The sequence below is a fragment of the Podarcis tiliguerta genome, assembly GCF_965153285.1.
Source record: "Podarcis tiliguerta genome assembly, chromosome: 9".
Lineage (NCBI taxonomy): Eukaryota > Metazoa > Chordata > Lepidosauria > Squamata > Lacertidae > Podarcis > Podarcis tiliguerta.
The window spans coordinates 2,919,701-2,938,847 of record NC_139542.1 but is presented as its reverse complement, the minus strand read 5'-3'; the positions used below and the strand labels follow the sequence as shown (position 1 = coordinate 2,938,847).

General features: G+C 44.0%; 1 protein-coding gene across 1 annotated transcript; it reads left to right on the top strand.

Annotated features, from left to right (window-relative positions):
* Positions 1-689: 689 nt before the first annotated feature.
* On the top strand, positions 690-18,853 carry LOC310657668 (uncharacterized protein). Its single transcript, XM_083398722.1, has 9 exons — positions 690-832; positions 2,184-2,297; positions 6,187-6,264; positions 7,101-7,211; positions 8,327-8,425; positions 9,315-9,401; positions 13,955-14,106; positions 15,103-15,212; positions 18,487-18,853. The coding sequence occupies exons 1-9, from the start codon at positions 823-825 to the stop codon at positions 18,635-18,637; spliced, it is 912 nt and encodes a 303-aa protein (XP_083254848.1). The 5' UTR covers positions 690-822; the 3' UTR covers positions 18,638-18,853.
* The last annotated feature ends 294 nt before the right edge of the window (positions 18,854-19,147 follow it).

Sequence of the window (19,147 nt, the reverse complement as noted above, 5' to 3'; positions counted from 1 at the left end):
TTTTTTGCATCTGGAACTCACTGGAACTCAGTTCTGACACCTCTCAGGTGGACACCATTGTGAGAGAGCAAGGGAGGTGTTCATGGTCAGTTCTGGTACCCTTTTTTCTGGAAAAATAGCACTGGTGACATGTATGTTTTGATGATGACACATTCATTAAATGTAGACCAAAAATGTTGAAATTTGAATGTTTCTGTTCCTTGTCTTTGTGCTTTAACTTTGCAAATGAAGATTTACACTAATGCACTTTGACATATTTCCTGGTACAAGTGTTGAGATAGAAAGCTTTCCAATATTACTAGCAGAGTTTATGAGGAGTAAGGATTCTTCTGGGGGATATGCTCTGAAGGTAAAGTATGTACCCAACCTAAATAAAAAATAAAACTAATAACTTTTTTTTGGGGGGGGGAAATAGTGTATCAAATCTGAAACCAACATTTTCCTAGGTTTATGCTTTATGTGGAATGCTGATTGGATGTGATCAGCAGCCAATCGGGAAATGGTATGGCCTAAATGGGAGGAGTTCTGGAATGCCTGACATCACAAGGGAGGTGGTTCTTAGCCAGTGGGAGGATGAAAAACCCTTAGGAAGAAATTATGGAAAAGATTGTTCCATGGCAAAAAGGTATCCAAACAGAAAGAGGTCTGATGGGTGGAACGCTTTCCTTACAAGCTATGATATTTGCAGGGACTCATTCAAGGGCCAAAGGTCACCAAGAGGGAAAATGATAGGGAGCATTTATAAACTACAGATGGTTTTTCTCTTTTAAATACTAGACCTCAGGGTCATCCAATGAAACTGAGTGGTGGTACATTATAAGGATGTGCAAAGGTGCTGTCTTGCCAGCGTCCCCCACTGGCTGTTTGGCCAATAGCAACCACCAGGCAAGCAAGAGGTTCTTTAGATTCCACTGGACAGAGAACTGACATACTCTTAGGTAGAGACAAACTCTTATTAATTGGTAAACATCAGGAAAGAAATTGATCAGCAACCTGGAATGCAGTCTAATATAAAGCCAACAGCAACTGGAATAAACTACAAAGCTAGCAATATAACCAATAAGCAAAATATCTCAGAGGCAACAACAACAACAAAACTGATAGAATAGGTGTAGTTCTTCATGTCTCTCCAGCGGATGGAGATCTGGAAGGCTTATCTGGGATACTTCAGACTGATAGATGGTCGTTCTCTTCACATTCTGGAATGGAGCATAGAACAATGTATCAAGATCTCCCTGTCTCCTTCAGCTTCTGGCCCTTATATGTCGTATTTTTCCTTGTATAAGACTAGGGTTTTTTAGCTAAAAATTTAGGTTTAAAATTGGGGCTCGTTTTATACATGGGTTGTGCTGAGGGGTGTTTTGTTAATTTGGAGTCCCCCAAAATAGGGGGTGTCTTATACATGGGGGCATCTTATAGACGGAAAAATATGGTAGTCTGTAGCGTAGGTCTCATGCCAAGCTGGCAACAGATGTAATTCATGATGTAATTCCATTCCCATCCTTTGATCTGGCCTGGGAGTCGACACATGTGGGCGTGAGCCTTCATTTGCATTCTTTATCTGGGCAATTCAGTCACTGTAAGGTTACTTTCCTTGTTCCCAGTCAACTGCTTCCTCCTTCCTTCCCCCATGCAGGCAGGTGTTTGATAGCTGGCCAAGCCATGAAGTTCCTTTCACTTCTTCTCCAACAGCCAGGTTCCTTATATTAAAGCTCCAGCTACATTGCAAACCAGGAGCATCACATTGTGTTTTATTCCCTGGCAATACAGGTGCCCTGCTCTGATTCATGGGCCCAGTTTGTAAATCCAGATCTAGAGCATGATCCAGAAAATATAAGTCTTTGGGAAACCCATTTACTTGCATATCAAGGGCTGCTAGATCAGATGGCTTTGAAATGGGATTAGACAACAGTCCTTTCTTTAAGCCACAGCATCAGATGTCAAGCTGGGTCGTTGCAAAAAGAAAACAAAATGGCACACTTGGAGAGCCTGGGTAACACTTCTTTTCCAGGTCCAACTTGTGGTGTCCAAAGTCTTGCTAGACTCAATTGGATTTATAGAGTGAAAAATACTGTATATTGGACTCAACAACGTCTTTACGGGAATGGATGGTCTAATACTGATGCCATTTCTACCTAATGTGCTCATAATCTTATTCTCCATTTGTTGTTGTCTTATTCTAGCTTGTTGTTTCCTAAACACAACTGAGAGGATGGAGCAGCCAGCGCCCGCAGAGCCAGCGCCCGCAGAGCCTACAACACTATCGGCAGCAGCACCATCAGCAACTATAACTGATGGTCTGTATACTGCACAGTCATATGGGATGAGGTTTCTCATAAAGTAGAGGGAATGCATGGGAAATGCACAGGTTCTGTCTGCTTCTTTTCCATGTCCAGCTTGTGGTCTCCAAAGTCTTTTTTCTGTTTCTTTTGTAAATTTATTTATTTGGTTTTTCAAAGTAAAATTTTACAATCACATATCAACATACAGTACAAAAACAAGATTCCAAAGAATCCCCTGGACTTCCCTCCTCCCCTTTATGGGTCCGATTTTTAGTCATTTCCTCCTGCATCGTTTATAATAATCCAAATCTTTTACATTTCTATTATGTCCAAAATTCCCCATTAAACTACAAGTGGTATTCCAACCGCACTAAGAATTTTAGCTGTTTCCAATGGTTTTAAAGATAGATTATAAACTTTCCCCATTCCTTCAAATTTTCCTGATTTCTGATTCTTTTTTGCCATTTCGGCATAATCCACCAACTTTATCTGCCATTCTTCTCTGGTAGGGAATTCATCTTCTTTCCATCTCTGGGCCAATAACATCCTCGCAGCCATGGTCATGTACATAGTCTTTTCTGCTCCTTTGGGATTTCAGCGCCTGGAATTCCTAACAGAAAGTATTTGAGGTTTTTTAGGGGGGGGAATTAAACTTTCCCCCCAATTTATTAAATATCATTTCCCAAAATTCTTTTACTACCTTACATGTCCACCACATTTGATAAAAGGTGCCTTCTTTTTCCTTATATTTCCAACATATATTTGACCCTGTTTTATACATTTTTGCTAATTGACTGGGAGTTAAATACCAACGATATATCATTTTCATATAATTTCCTTTTTTTTAAATAATATTTATTGCTTTTTGAACAATTTACACACTACAAAACCAAATAAAAACAGGAAAAAGAAAGAGAGAAAAAGAAAAAGACAATACAATACAATATAAAAACACTACATAACACTAGACACATTAAACTAACAAAACCAAACACAATTTAAAACAGTCAAACAATTTCAGTATCTTATCTTTCATTCACTTCTTTCACCGACCTCCTCACACCTTTTGTATTCCACTTCTGTCAAATGTTTCAGCAATTCCTTTCCATATTCCTCTGTTATCTGTCCTATAATTATCCTAACACATTCTAACCTTATTTTACCTTTAAAATTCCATTAATCTATTTATACTTAAATCCTTATAACATTTCTACTAAAGCCATATAAGTTCATTCCAAAAATCTTTTAACATGCCGTAAATTTCATACCTGTGGTCCATAACTGTTCCCAGTCAGCCATCATTATGTTATGTCCAACAACATCTTGTGCCCATTTAATCATAGCAGATTTCACCATTTCATCCTGAGTGTTCCATTTCAACAGCAAATTATACATTCTTGACAAATTCTTAGTCTTTGGATCTAACAATTCTGTTTCCAATTTTGATTTTTCCACCTGGAAACCAACTTTTTTGTCCAAATTGTATGCCTCCATTATTTGGTAATAATGGAGCCAATCTCGCACTTTTCATATAATTTCCTTTCAGCGTGCAACATGCTGTGAATTTTAAATTCCAATTCCCTAAGTTCTCCCATGCTGCAAGTTGTATATTATACCCAAAATCTTTCACCCAGTGTTTCATTGGCTGATTAGGGCATGCCCAGGTGTCGCCCGGATCCCCCTGGTTGAAATTATCAATTTGTCCCTTGGCATGGGGACATTCCCAGGGGAGCTGAAGGAAGCAGTGGTATGTCTGCTCTTAAAGAAAACTTCGCTAGATCCTTTAGATCTATCCAATTACCGCCCAGTTTCAAATCCTCCATGTCTGGGTAAGGTAATTGAGAGAGTGGTTGCTGAACAGCTTGGTAGGTTTCTGGAGGAAACATTGGCTTTAGATCCATTTCAGTCTGGGTTCCGTCCTGGTTTCAGGACTGAAACAGCTCTGGTTGCCCTAACAGATGATCTCCATAGACAACTAGGGGATGAGGGAACAGTTTGGGAATATATACATGGTAACTTATTAAAAATTAGGCAATAAGTAAAGGATAATACAATATTATTGATGTCCACAGCTGAAGAAAGGAAAAATTACTGTAATTTAATTGGCTGCTCCTCTTAACATCAGTTCATAACTGTTGTTTGCAAATGCTTACTGAAGTCCTATAAACTAGATATCCAGGAGCTTAGAGAAGAATAGAATGCAAATGAGAATGCTATATTATCAGTAAATATATGAATTATTTGAAAAGCGATTGTAATTGTCAGGGAACTGCCATCAGGGCTGGAGGGAGAGAGCAAAAGCCAGAGGGATTATAGAGAGCCTCCAGGGATTGGGAGAAGCAGCTCCTCTTCTGGGGAAGAGAATAAACGCAGCTCCAGGGGAGAGGGGGTGCAGGAGTCAGATGTGGCGAGGCGGTCCCACGACTCCTTGCCTGGGACAAGCGGGGAAGGAAGGGGTCCTCCGCTGCCCACACCCTCTCTGAGCAGAAGGCTTTCGCGCAGAGAGGGAAGGCGGAGACTGGGCGTCAAGGAGCTTCTTTGCTGGAAGAAGTTTAATAATAATAATAATAATAATAATAATAATAATAATAATAATAATAAAAAATGTTATTTATACCCCGCCCTCCCCAGCCAAAGCTGGGCTCAGGGCGGCTAACAACAATCAAAACAATCCAACATTCTAAAAACCTTTCACTATAAAAATTAATCAAAATCAAATTGATGGCAACCATTAAGCAAGATTCTGTGCAGATTGCCAGAGGAGGGGGTCAGGCTGCGCCCTGACCAAAGGCCTGGTGGAACAGCTCTGTCTTACAGGCCCTGCGGAAAGATGTCAAGTCCTGCAGGGCCCTGGTCTCTTGTGACAGAGTGTTCCACCAGATTGGAGCTGCGGCCGAGAAGGCCCTGGCTCTAGTTGAGGCCAGCCTAACCTCTCTGTGGCCTGGGATCTTCAGGATATTTTTATTTGCACACCGTAAGATCTTCTGTGGGACATACCAGGAGAGGCGGTCCCGTAGGTACGAGGGTCCTAGGCCGTATAGGGCTTTAAGAAACGCCCACTCACGGATTCTGCCAGCGATTGAGTCAGCCACGGGTGAGTGGCTCTCCAGACAGATAAAGTTGACATTAGCAGCCAGCCAGGGAGAGATTTGCCTACTTGCACACAAGCAACCCCTTGGAAACCTAACAGTAATGAACAGATTATGCTTGTAGGATTGCAAGAAGTTCTGTAAGGAGGATTATTTGAAATACTGCAAGAAAAACTATGAAAAGAATTATTAGTTAATGATAATTAAGAGTAATAGAGAAATTAAGAAATGCAGAACAAGTGATAAAGAACAGAAAATCATCAGAGGTTGTAGATGGAAGTCTAAAACTTTGTATAAGATAAGAATTTGTGTTAAATGATTGTTGGAAATGATATGTTTAAAAAACTAATAAAAAACTAATAAAAATGTGGAGGGAGAGAGAGAGAATGCTATATTATCTAAAACATTGTTCAGTACCTTTGAATCCATATGGAACATCTTTTTAGTATAAGATGGAGACTGATCCAGCAAAAGATAAAGAAAGACATTTCAGTTATATTGTCTTTACAGGAAATGATTGTCTAATACTGCTAGACGCCAAAGTTTATTGTTGGAAATGCTTCATTGAGACATATTTTTGGCCTGATGTTGTTGTCCATTTCAACTTTGTACCGATGAAATCCTTGACATTTGTAGATGTGCATCTATTTTAAAAATTATGCTCCTGTAATAGGGAGATTAAGTGCAGGACAACAAAAGCAAATTTTGTGAGCTTCCATGCTTGACAAGAGACTAATACTCTGAGCTTGGAAGGGAAAACACCCACCATCCAACCAATGTGTTCATAGTCGTTATAATAGCTTATTGTTTCACAGATGCAACTGAGAGGATGGAAAAGTCCGGAATTGATGAAGCATCCAGAAAGGATTCGGCAGCAGCAAAAGAAACTCGTGGTCTGTATACAGCACAGTCATATTGGATGAGGTTTCTCATAAAGTAGAGGAATGCATGGGAAAGGGAAGTTGATGGAGAGGCAGGCAGAGAGTTGAACCAGTCAGGTTGTGCTAGGGAGGAGTGCAGAGAAAAGCACACACAGCTCTTTGGGTGCCAGAGATCCACGAAGCCCCATAGAAACCCCAGGATTCAGCCCACTCTTTGCTGCTGGCTGTGGTGTTCCTTTACTGTGTGCAGCCAGGAATGGCACCACCATTAGGCAGAATGAGGCAGTTGCCTCAGGTAGCAGGTGCTGTGGTGGGCAGAGATGGGTAGACCACACAAGCTGCACTGCACCTCCTCAGTTAGTCTGCTGCCCCATCAGCAGCATCGAAATATCAGCCAATGGCCAGTCCAGCCCAGCTTCTGTATGTGGCATTATGTGTACAGAGGGAGAATCTTGTCATTTGTTTGGGGAGCAGAAAGTCCTTTAGTATCAAAGGCTACTGTCTTCTGATCCAGACATTGGTCAGAAAATCTTCCTCAAGCAGCAAGGTATCCCCCCTTGCTTCCTCCACCTGCTCAACCAACCAGATAACCACCCCTTGAACAGTTGACCGTCTCTGGCTGATGGCTGCCACAGCATATGGAAACCCTTTTTCCTGGAGTGGCAATGGTATGTTGACTTGTTGCTATTTAGTTGTTGAGTTCTGTATGACTCTTCGTGACCCATGGACCAGAGCACACCAGGCACTCCTGTCTCCCACTGCCTCCCACAGTTTGGTCAAACTCATGCTGGTAGCTTCGAGGACACTGTTGGCTACTGATGGCTAAATCAGAATTTTCTTTCTTCAAGCATCTACTTTTCAGGACATGGTTACCTTCTTAAAATCTCCAACGGGTGAAAGATTTATTGTACTTGAGATTTTCATCCTTATTGCCATGACACTGCTGCTTTTCCTTCTATGTAAGTACATAATTAGCATACTTTGCAACTATTGTCACGTGCTTTGCTTAAATGTCAATAGCATTTCCAAAAAGAGATGGCAGGATCCACCTTCCATTTACCCTTTCATCTCTCTTTGATTTCTGGGGGTGAGTTACAGCTGTCAACATTGAGAGCAATGGCACTGTTTTGTTCTCCCTGAATAAGTGAGTTCCAGCACTTGGAACAGAAGCACAGGATAACACAAGTCCCTGGGACACCCTGGGCAATTCCCTTTCCCAGTTGCCATTCTCTGCTCCTTTCCCAACTAATCCTCATTTGCTTTGGAAGACCCCCCATTCCTGATCCTCGCCAGCCTGCCCTCTGCTAGGGCTCCAGTCCCCTGAAGGAAAGTGCTTGGGGAAAACAGGCTGCAGAGGATAAGGCCATGGCCAAAGTGGGTGGGTCCAGAGCCTACCTAAATATCAAGATATATGCAAGGCTTTTTTCCACTGGAATTCATCAGGATTCAGTTCCAGGCCCTCTCAGGTGGGCTCTGTTGCTAATCTAAGAGAACAAGGGAGATATTCAAGGTGAGTTTGGCACCTCTTTCTCCAGAAAAATAGCACTGGATAAATGAACACCTATTTGTAAACCTAGTTCATTTTTAAATGGCACTCCAAAGTAAGCAAAGCTCAGGGGGAGGGAACCAAATGATCCAAGACTTTACATATTTTAAGCAAACGGCAGGGCATGAGGCAGCTTGGCAAATGCAAGTCTCTAGGACAAAGAGGACAGGTGTATCTAGACACCAAAAAATCTAAAGCTTTCAAAGGAAGGCCAACCATCTGATGACAGAAGCAAAAGGCAAAATGGAAAGAGGACTTCAGAGCACCAGGGCAGCCACAACCAAGGGACAGGAAAGATCAATTTAAGGCTTGAGAGGAGAAAATATTAATCGAAGTCATATTCATGTTTTTGTTGATTTGATTTTTTATTCACTCTTCTCCCTAAGCTCCCAGGGCACGTTACAAGTCAGCATTTAAAATTCAATGTTAAAAAGCAGTTTGAAACCAAGTATCCCCCTCCCCCATGTCACCAGACTAGTAAGCTAGAACAGAATTTCTTCATTTCTTTTCCACCTACCTCCTCCTTAGATCAGAAGGAATTAAAAAAAAGAGCTGATTTTCAAGTGGGAATGGGAATGATTCGAAGCATTGTTGTTGGGATTGATTCAACCTATAAGGACAAGGATGGTAAGCATTTTATATACAAATCCTCACTTTTGCTAGAACATGTTTAATTTAAACGGACTTCAATTCCTGTAGTTCCCTTTGGGATTCATATTGTGTGAGCAAAACATTCAGTGAAACTCATCACCCAATAGAGTTTATCACGGTTTCATTGCTCAGCATAAAGAAAAGCAGGTGGTTGTGATTCTCACATCTCCCCACTAGAAATGCTGTCCTTCCCCATCACACTGTTAATTCACAATGTTTGTGCTAGTGCTAGATTTTAGCACTAGCGCAAGGGAACTTTGCCCCCACTTATCCCTGCATGCCATCACCAAAACTGCACTCCAGGGTGGGGAGAAACTTCAGAACATAATGGAGGGTAAAGAGGCTGAAGATTGCATTGCACCAGGAGAAATTCCTGAGCTTACAGAACGCCCTCTTTATAACTATGTGGGATGCAACCCAATATTCATCAGGAAAAGAGTTTGGGTGCCTGTATTTTCTTAGATTTCAGAAAGTATAATAGAAAACTGTAAAGTAATCTTTGCATATTTGGCTTTACTGTGTGAGTCAGTGGGGAATTGTTTTGTGACCCTGTGATTCCCAGCAGAAAAGGAGGACAAAGGAGGGGAACATTAGAGATACTTCATGAGCCACTTTCAATATGAGAATAGGATAGTGGATTGCATGGGTCTTTGGTCTGATCCAGCTGCAGGATTCTTCAGAAGCTTTTCATTGGTGATCTCAGCCACGGAGAATCAAGTCTGTCCTCATATTCATAAGAACCCCATCCTGGAGCTCTGTTTCTTGTTTCAGGCTAAAGTGCTTTAAAATGTTTGGAAATGGTTTCTTAATATTTGCAGATTGTTATTTCAGATACTCCTGCCTTAAACTGTTTCAAATCTTTTAGACTTCCAAATACTCGCTGTAGTTCAAAACTTATCAGAGCAAGTGCGGTATTTTGCCAACAGAAATGATCAACTGCAAAAGGAAATTGGTAAGCTACCCTATGATGCTGAAGAATTGTAGTGCAGTGGGATCCTGCCCTGATTCTGCCCCAGCTGAAAGCCCCTCCTCTAGCTGAAAACTCTTAGAGCCAGAGCAGAGAGCTGTCCTCCTTTTCAGGTCAGCTAAAAGACCCGTCCTTTACTATATTCATCCATGGAAGAGAGATTCTTGAACAGCACATCTGAGGCAACCTCTGACAACTTGGTCAGAGAGACTGCTGGGCAGTGGGGTGGTTGGTGCAACAGCAAAATCTCTGTCCAGTTTCACAAGCCCATCATCAGAAAGAAGCCCTCAAGCCCCCTCACATAGTGAATTGGCTCATTGGCATGTGGGATAAAATACCTGCAGACCATAGCAACTCTCACTCTACCCACAGGCCTGTTTTGGTGCCACAGCAAGTACCCAGACGGCCAAACCTAGGTCAGGATAGGATCCTCCATTTATCTGCACAGGTCTCTAAGGTGGGCTTTCCTTCACTGGGAACACTTGCTTTATAGGTAAAGAGGTTATATTGATGTTTATAAAGCTTTTTATGAAAAAGCAGAGAAGGGGAATGAGTTCTGAAATATTCTATGATTGGATATCATTTATCAAATCAGAACACAGCTGCTCAGAATCCTTAGTCCGGACTCAAGCTCAGGAAAACACAGACCAGTGAATACATAACACCCTTCTCCCTTAGACATGAACACTCATCCCTGTCAACACAAATATTCATCAAAGTGGTGTGGGCAGTACCTCACCCACTGAGATGGGTGAAGCTCATCCCCTTGGGTTGTTGAGGATCCTGATGGAGCTGGAGCTGGTGTCATGGGTGACACTGGTGTCATTGCCTCCACACTGTTTGGTGTTGCAGTGTTGGGGCCCCATTCCTCAGCTCTACAGTGGGCTGCAGGTTCTCATCAGGTACATCAGCTTCTGAGTCAGGCTGATCATTCACCTTGTGTTCTAGCATGGTAGCAGTGGCTGGCCCTGGGGCATTGGACAGGCGTCAACGTATTTGGTCCACATGCCGGCAGTGGACCTCAACATCCGGTGTAGCAAACTTGTCTCCCTGGTAACAGCAGTGGAGATAAAGGCAGGGTGATCCCCATAGTTCGAGATATAGACAGGGTCATCAGGTGTGAAGGACCTGGGGACCGCTGGAGCCCCTTGGCTAGGAGGCCAATCAGATGAAAGATTGGGGTGCAGCCAATCCAGGAGTGATGCCAGCTTCTGGTTTATAAGGAGCTCTGCTGGGCTTCAACCTGTGGCAATGCAGGCTTTGATGTGCTGCTGCAGCAGGAAATCAACTAGGCTCTTGTTCCAGTCCCCCTGGGCAATCTGCGTGAGGGATTCCTTGGTGGTCCTCACCATTCTCTAAGCCTGTCCATTCGTTGATGGGTGGAATGGTGCTGCTGTGACATGGCGGATTAGCTTGTTGGCCATGAACTTCTGGAACTTGGCTGACATGAACTGTACTCCATGATCTGACATGATGGTGCCTGGCAGGCCGTGTAGGATGAAAAAAGACCCACAGCAGGGCCCAGATGACGATCCTGGAGGTCATTGCTGAGACGGGCACCACCTCGAGCCACTTTGACAAGGAGTCCACAATGATCAAGAATGTCTGACCTTGGCATGAACCAGCAAAATTGATGTGGAGACTTGACCATGGTGTGAGTGTGATCTCCTACCTTTGGATTGGGGCCCGAGGCATGGATGGTCAGGACTCTTGTCAGGCCTGGCAATGCTGGACCCACTCTTCTACTGCTGCATTACTGCCTGGCCACCAGATGTAGCTACTGGCCAGAGCTTCCATATGGACAATGCCTGGGTGACTGACATGGAGAGCCTCCAGCACTCTGGTCCACAGCTTAGCAGGGATCATGACCCAGTTTCCCCACAGAAAGCATCCCTTGTGAACTGACAGCTCATGTTGCTGGGAGACAAATGGGGAGAATTCTGCATCAAGGTGATCTGCTGGGCACCCCCTCCACATCCAGTTGAGGACACAGGAGATGGACACACGAGTGTGTGGTGACATCCATGGCATGGAGCGGCAGCTGGGGCAGAGTCTCCAGCAGCATCACACTGTGGGCTGGGGACGGGTCAATGTCTATGTCTGGTAATGGCAGGTAGCTTAGGGCATCTGCGTGGCCCAGGCTCTTGCCAGGAATGTTGTGCAGCACATATGCCCTGAGAAAGATGGACCTGGGGTGTCTTCTAATCAGCAGCAAAAAGCACCAGCAGAGGCATGTGGTCAGTTATGATAATGAAGTGGTGGCCATAGATAGAATCATAGAATCATAGAATCATAGAGTTGGAAGAGACCACAAGGGTCATCGAGTCCAACCCCCTGCCAAGCAGGAAACACCATCAGAGCACTCCTGACATATGGTTGTCAAGCCTCTGCTTAAAGACCTCCAAAGAAGGAGACTCCACCACACTCCTTGGCACTCCTGGGCACTTTTACCAGATGTAGTCATGGAACTTCTTTACTTCTGCTACGATAGCAAGGGCTTCCTTGTCAATCTGGACATAATTGCATTCCGTAGATGACAAAGTTCTGGAGTAGAATGCATTGGGGGCCTATCACCCATCTGGCTACTGGTGGCTGAGGACTGCGCCAGTTCCATATGGGGAGGTGTGACAGGCAAGCACAACAAGCTTGGTCTCATCAAAATTGGTAAGGACTCTTTCAGGGGAGAGCAGCTGTTTGACAGCATTGAAAGCAGCCTTTTGAGCATGGCCCCAGATCCAAGGAGATTTCTTGTCCAAAAGCCAGTGCAGGTCCTCCACGATTGCAGCCTTGTATGGAAGAAAGGAATGGCGCGACTGGATAGCATGTATTGAGTCAGAACACAGGGGCTCAGAATCCTTAGTCCATATTCAAATTCAGGCAAGCACAGAGCATTGAATACAATAATAGGTAAAGTGATTATAAAATAGCTTATAAAGCTTTAGATACGAAAGCAGAGACGGGGAACGAATGCAAATTGCATCACTTGTGCATAAAAACAAGCGAAGGATAGTCAGCACGAAAACACACATTTTGTGGAAGTTGTATAATGCCATTTCCCCTCTTTTTCTTTGACCTTGGGAAATATGATTGCCTTTAAAGACATTATGCCAAAACCAGACCTAAACCCTGATTGAAATGGATCTAGAAAATCAGTTTCCTCCAAGAGCACCTGGATCTGGTCCACGACCACCCACTCAAGAACCTTGCCCAGGAAGGTGAGATTAGCAACTGATGGACTGTTACTTAGATTTTTCTGAGCCCAGGGAATAACAACAACAACAACAACAACAACAACAATTTATTTATATTCTGCCCACCAGGCTGGGTTTCTTAAGGAGTGATTTTACCACTGCCTCTGCTCTGGACACCCTTTAAGATTTATCTGCTGTAACAGAAGGGTCATGAAGGGTCAATTTTATCCTCAAAATACTTTGCAAACAAATCATAGAAAGCTGCTTTCAGTTCTACCATCTCCTTCAGGCCAGACTGTAGCAGGCCCTACTCTACCCAGGAAAGCTCTGCTGCATGGCACAATGGAGGAAGCTAAGCAACACTTCTTTGTAGCCTTCACTGCCACTTGGTTGGCTCGAGGATGAGCCCTCACCAGTGTTCAATTGCATTCAACCAGATTTTTCCTCCACACACGTTCAAGCCATTTCCCAGCTTCTTTCTTTGCCCTAACCTCTGCAGTATACCAGGGGGCCAAATAGGCTGAATGAAGCGGGAGAGGGAGCTCAGGACCAATCGTGTCAATGGCCCAAGCCAAGATGTCAAGGAAAAAAACAACTATCTGACTTTCAGAAGACATCTGTTCAGGGAAGTTTTTAATGCTTGGACTCCAGTTGTGTTTTATTTTGTTGGAATTCACCCAGAGTAGCTGAGGAAAACCCAGTTAGATGGGCAGCATATTATAAAGTATCATTGTCGTTGTCATCGTCATCATCATCATCTTTATTCAGTTGTTCCACAGCTTGGCCAAAACTTGGCAGGAGCACCACCCACTTTCAGATGAGCTGGCAAATCCCCCAGAGGCATTTGGAGGCCCACTGGAACCATCCTGTCAGCTCAGGCAGGGAGACTGATGGGCAGAAAACCAGGTGGTAAACCAGCAGAATCCCTCATCTGTCCCAGTTGCCCACTCTAGTTTGCCCTCCCCACCTCCGCAGCTGGACAGCCTAGAGAGAGAAACAGAATTTTGATAAACCACAGCTACTCCCCCTCTCCATCCTTCAAGTCTGCCCTAATGCTGCCCAAAGTATCCAGGTGGAAACAAGTAGGTGAGGTTCTTGACTGCGCTCCCTGTTCCAGCTATGCCCACCCAGCTAGTTACTGCAGCATCAGCATGGGTTGATGAGTTAATGTTGTTCTTTTTTTTTAAGATTTCTGAGCTTCCTAGATTAATATTTGTTATCATGTGGCCAGAGAAATGAACTTCACAAAAGTAATTGAAATCTGCACAGGCATACAAGGTGGTTCCCCTTAAATTCCTTATCTTGTTTTCTTTTTCTCTTCTTCCTCCATACCTGGCTGACTCAAAGACATCATCTCTAAAAATGTGAAAGAGGGTTGGGTTTTTTATGCAACGGCATACTATTGGTTTTCTCATGAGCCACAATCATGGATGAATTCCCAAAAAGTGTGTGAGAGGGAAGGCGCCAAGCTACTTTCTCTGAAAACAGGAGTAGAACAGGTGAGCATCAAAGCCGAGTATTGAAAAGGTAGGGGATCTCCTTGAGTCAAAGGGCTCCTATCATCACTATCCATTTAAGAAGGTACAATCCACCTGTATGCAGGCAATACAGCAACTCCATCAGTCAAGAAAAGGGGTGGGTGGGGCAGGGAACAGCTGCTACCATCTGGGAATAACTAAGGTTTCTTGGTGCTGCTGAGCTCTAATAGAATGAAGCTGGCAGTCAGGAAGGAGGTCTTGAAGGAGGAGGAGTAGATACTTGAGGGAAATCTTGTAGCTTCTCTCACCACCCTAGCCCTCTGGCATGAGAGTATCATGGAGATGACTCTAGAGGAGCTTGCAAGGTATATCCATCTCCCAGCCCTTAACCCAGGCAGAGGGGCTACTGGGGTGCTGCAGGGCACAGACATAGGTGAGACCCCATCTTCATCCCATCAAGCATACCACAACCAGACTGATTCCAGTGTCTCTGGAACCAACAAACAAACATGGGTACAGAAATTGGAGTATTTGCCACACAGGGTCACTGTCCCGCTAGATGGTTCCAAGATGAACTGTTCTATGGCACAGTCATTTACAGTATCTGGAAATTTTAACTCTGTGTCATGACTGGACATATATAGCCAGTCTCGTTGAGGGCAGGTGAAGTTGCCCTTCACTGCAATATTTCCTCTTTGGGATGCTTACTTGATTCCATCATAAGCATCATCATAGTTTGGATCAGGGGGACAATAGCACATCCTCAGTACAAAATTATTCTTGGTGCTTGATGCAACCATACTTGGAATACCATAGTTTTGATCACGGCTTCCTCCAAAAATATGGATTTGGCTTTCAAAGGTGACACCTGTGTCTTTTGAAATGTGTTTGTTTTATGCCTGTTGGATGTTTGTAAAGGGCTATAGTAGCTCAGAGAAAGGGACATTGTCTAGAAAGACTTTGAGAGAACTGCCTTGCTCCTCATTCCTACTGAAAATTTCCTACTGAAAATTTCAGCACTTTGTGGTGAATCAAGTAAAAAACCGAAGAAACATTTTTTGGATTGGACTCTTTAAAGACAACAAAGCGAAATGGAGATGGCTGGCAGGAGTAGAGGCTTTAATCACGTAAGTTTTTGAAGAAATATTTGCTAATGGCATGCATTCCAAGAAGTTGCAGATTATGTTTACGTAATTGATCCTTTCCCTCTCCAAATATATTTTGCCATGCAATTTTCTCTACTACCAAAGATCTACATATGTACTTCTCCACATCATTGCCCAGATGAGCGGCTGCTGCTTCTCACTAGGTTGGAGAGACTGGAAGGCTTCTCTTCCTGCTTCTCTAACCTAGTGAATGTGGTGGTTCGGAAGAGGCTGAAGGCAGGCTTTTAAATGGTTTGTGCTGATTAGCTCAGCTTCAAAAGGACTTGCAGGAACCTAAAGCTGAGCAACACTGTCAGCTGGCAGTTTAAGACACTTCATGGTTCCCTTTAAGTATCTAACAACTCTTTTCAGCTTGTGTGGATGGATGTACAAGGTCAGAGTAAGATCTCACTCACCCACAGCTTGGTAGTAGAACAGAGAACTGGTCTGGCATTTATTACCAAGACTGCATTAACAGAGGGCTGCTTTCAATTTTGCAAGGTCTCCTGGAACAAAATCCAATGACATACATCTCTATTGAGATGCACCCAATACCAACCACTAATCCTTTTTGGCAAAGGCATTGAGTAAATTTTACAAACGGGCAGTGGGGTTGTATAATACTAGCTGGGAACTCAGAACCCTGTATGCCAGTGGTTCCCAGTTAGCTAAGTACTGCAGACCCATTGTTTTTCAAAAGCCACTACCTTTGAACATTTTAATATATCTGTAGCATTTTTTGTTATGTGAATGACACCATGGAGCCCCTGGGTGGATGGTCTGTGGACCACCAATTGGGAACCACTGCTGTTTGTGATCTTAGACTTGATCAAAGGGCAGATCTCACCCAAACATCTCATGGGAGTAAAAAATCCACCTACTGCACCATTACTAGTAATATCAATTTAATAGATTCACAGAGAGCTAAAAATGAGGGAGTTATAGAATACATTTATCACAGAATTTTAGTGCTGTGTAGTGGGACTTGGTGGGACGCGGGTGGTGCTGTGGGTAAAACCTCAGCGCCTAGGACTTGCCGATCGTCAGGTCGGCGGTTCGAATCCCCGCGGCGGGGTGCGCTCCCGTTGCTCGGTCCCAGCACCTGCCAACCTAGCAGTTCGAAAGCACCCCCGGGTGCAAGTAGATAAATAGGGACCGCTTACTAGCGGGAAGGTAAACGGCGTTTCTGTGTGCTGCGCTGGCTCGCCAGATGCAGCTTGTCACGCTGGCCACGTGACCCAGAAGTGTCTGCGGACAGCGCTGGCCCCCGGCCTCTTAAGTGAGATAGGCGCACAACCCTAGAGTCGGACACGACTGGCCCGTACGGGCAGGGGTACCTTTATCTTTACCTAGTGGGACTTGATTCAGTACACAATGGACACTGGAAAATGCAAGCGACAATAAGAGTGAGGCTAGGGTGATACCTTTGTCACCTATGGGTAATTGATTAAAGTAAACTTAGAACCATCATGTTAGATTTAGATAAGATATATATGTGAGAAATATCATATCATTTCAATCAACCCTACACAGTGGTGCCCCGCAAGACGAATGCCTCGCAAGACGGAAAACCCGCTAGACGAAAGGGTTTTCTGTTTTTCAATGCGCTTCACAGGACGAATTTCTCTATGGGCTTGCTTCGCAAGACAAAAATGTCTTGCGATTCTTGCAATTTTTTTCTGCTCCCCATCCCCTTTTTCTAAGGCACTAAGCTGCTAATAGCCTTTTAGCAGCTAATCCGCTAATCCCTTAAGCCTTTAATAGCCACTAATAGCCGCTAAACCGCTAATAGCGCTAATCCGCTAATCCGCTAATAGGGTTGCTTTGCAAGACGAAAAAACCGCTAAACGAAGAGACTCGCGGAACGGATTCTTTTCGTCTTGCGAGGCATCACTGTAATGGCTTTGTGGTTATAGATTATATTTTGCAATTCATTTGAGGACATAGCTATGTTTGTTTCTGTATAGTGTCATTGCTATCCTCATGCATGGGGTGGGTGATGGATGTGAGATGAGGTGGATGAAAGTGGATGCAAATCTAACATGGTTTTAATATGCTCAGAACAATCACTACTGTGCTAACTGCTATGAGACAGTAAGGATCTCTCTTCCAACACTCTTTCTCCAACACCCACAACGGTCCAGAGCAGATCTGAGGAGGATGTGGGTGCATATGGAGAGGAGAGAGGGACAGTTCCGTTGCAGAAATGGAAATCCTGGCAATAGCAGAAGTACTGCATTGGATTCTGCCCAAATTAAATTGACTGAAAGTTCTTGTGTGTACCACTGAGCCTTCCAAAGTCACACCCTCAGTTTTTTGTAGGTTACTATGAGAAATCACTTCATGTGAAAATAAAAGAGACAGTCTTAATCCACAGTTGTCGTTGGGATTTTGAATACGTGCAGCTTCACACAAAGTCAATTAGGAGTTGGCCAACAGCCAAGGCAATGTAAAGGAGTAAAATCTGCCTGGAGACAACTCCCTCATTGGTCAAGCTCACTCATGGGAATAATAATTTATGGCCTATTGACTGGAATGTGTTAGTAGAGCGTTGAGAGTTGAGTGTTAGTGTAAGAGTCATGTGGTGAGAGAGCTAAAGATCCACGTTGTGCTCTGTTCCTGTAAATAGTAACTTGAAGTCCACTGTACATAATAAACACCTATAAGTAACAAGTAACTGATTCCTGCTTCGTCCATCCTGCCTGCAACCGATTGCTTTCGTGAACTCTGCGTATACTCTGCTAAGGTCCTGCAACAAGTCAGAAAGTTGCGAAACACCAATAGTTGTTGTTGTTGTTTTCCTTACATGATTAAAGGTAAGGGTACTCCTGCCTGTACGGGCCTGTCGTGTCCGACTCACTTAAGAGGCCGGGGGCCAGCGCTGTCCGCAGACACTTCCGGGTCACATGGCCAGCGTAACGAAGCAGCTCTGATGAGCCTGCACCAGCGCAGCACACGGAAAGGCGGTTTACCTTCCCGCTATAAAGCGGTACCTATTTATCTACTTGCACTTAAGAGTGCTTTCGAACTGCTAGGTGGGCAGGAGCTGGGACCGAGCTGGGACCGACGCCACCCGCGTCCCACCCTTACATGGTTAGAATTCTAAAATATGGGGAGAAAAATCCATCACACTTGTGAGTGGATGTTAAGAGAGAAAGAGCTGAACATCTTTTTAATGATAGTAGGCAAGGGGAGCGGGTGAAGAATTAGACATCCAATCTTGATTGATCAATGCTGCTGTTTCTCTTCTTTTCAGCTTCTGGAAAAGGGGTGAGCCGAATAGAGCGGCGAAGCACGACTGTGGTGCAATGGCCTTTAATTGCCACGGAAGTTGCTGGGCAGCATTAAAGTGTGAGCAAATGACACAGTATATTTGCAAGAAGGTGCCGAATGATGCTTGGCTCTAAGAAGACACTTTCAAGATGAACAAAACTGGATCTCATGATCACTACACAAAACCAAGAGATCACCCCACCCTGCTGTTTTAATGCACAATCCACACTCTGCTATCTAGATTATGGGACTCTTTGGCATCAACCCTCAAAAACACCTTGAAAAGACCTTATTCTGCAAGCTCAAACGTAGATGGCTACAAAAATAAAGAATGGAAGGGTCCAGTCATAGCCTGTTTTCTGTTTCATGTATTTATTTGCAATGCATACCAATATTTGTTTCCTTACTCTGTGTGTTTGATGCCCCATTGCCCCTTCTGATCTCCATCGCCTCTTTGGTGTCCCTTTCTAGCAGACTAATCACAAATACAACTTCGGCTTCATCACTGGGAAATTCCGATGCCCTTATTCTCATGTAGAGTTAACATTGGGCAAGAAACACAGTGAACCGCTCTCGATTTCTTCAGAACTTGGCAGGGGGCAAGACTGGGGGCCACATCAGTGTGGGCACAGCACTGGCAGCAT

Coding starts and splice junctions, on each gene's coding strand:
- LOC310657668 (XM_083398722.1), top strand. Junction 8,426..9,314: donor AACCTATAAGGACAAGGATG/GTAAGCATTTTA, acceptor CAAATCTTTTAG/ACTTCCAAATACTCGCTGTA. Junction 14,107..15,102: donor TGAAAACAGGAGTAGAACAG/GTGAGCATCAAA, acceptor TGAAAATTTCAG/CACTTTGTGGTGAATCAAGT.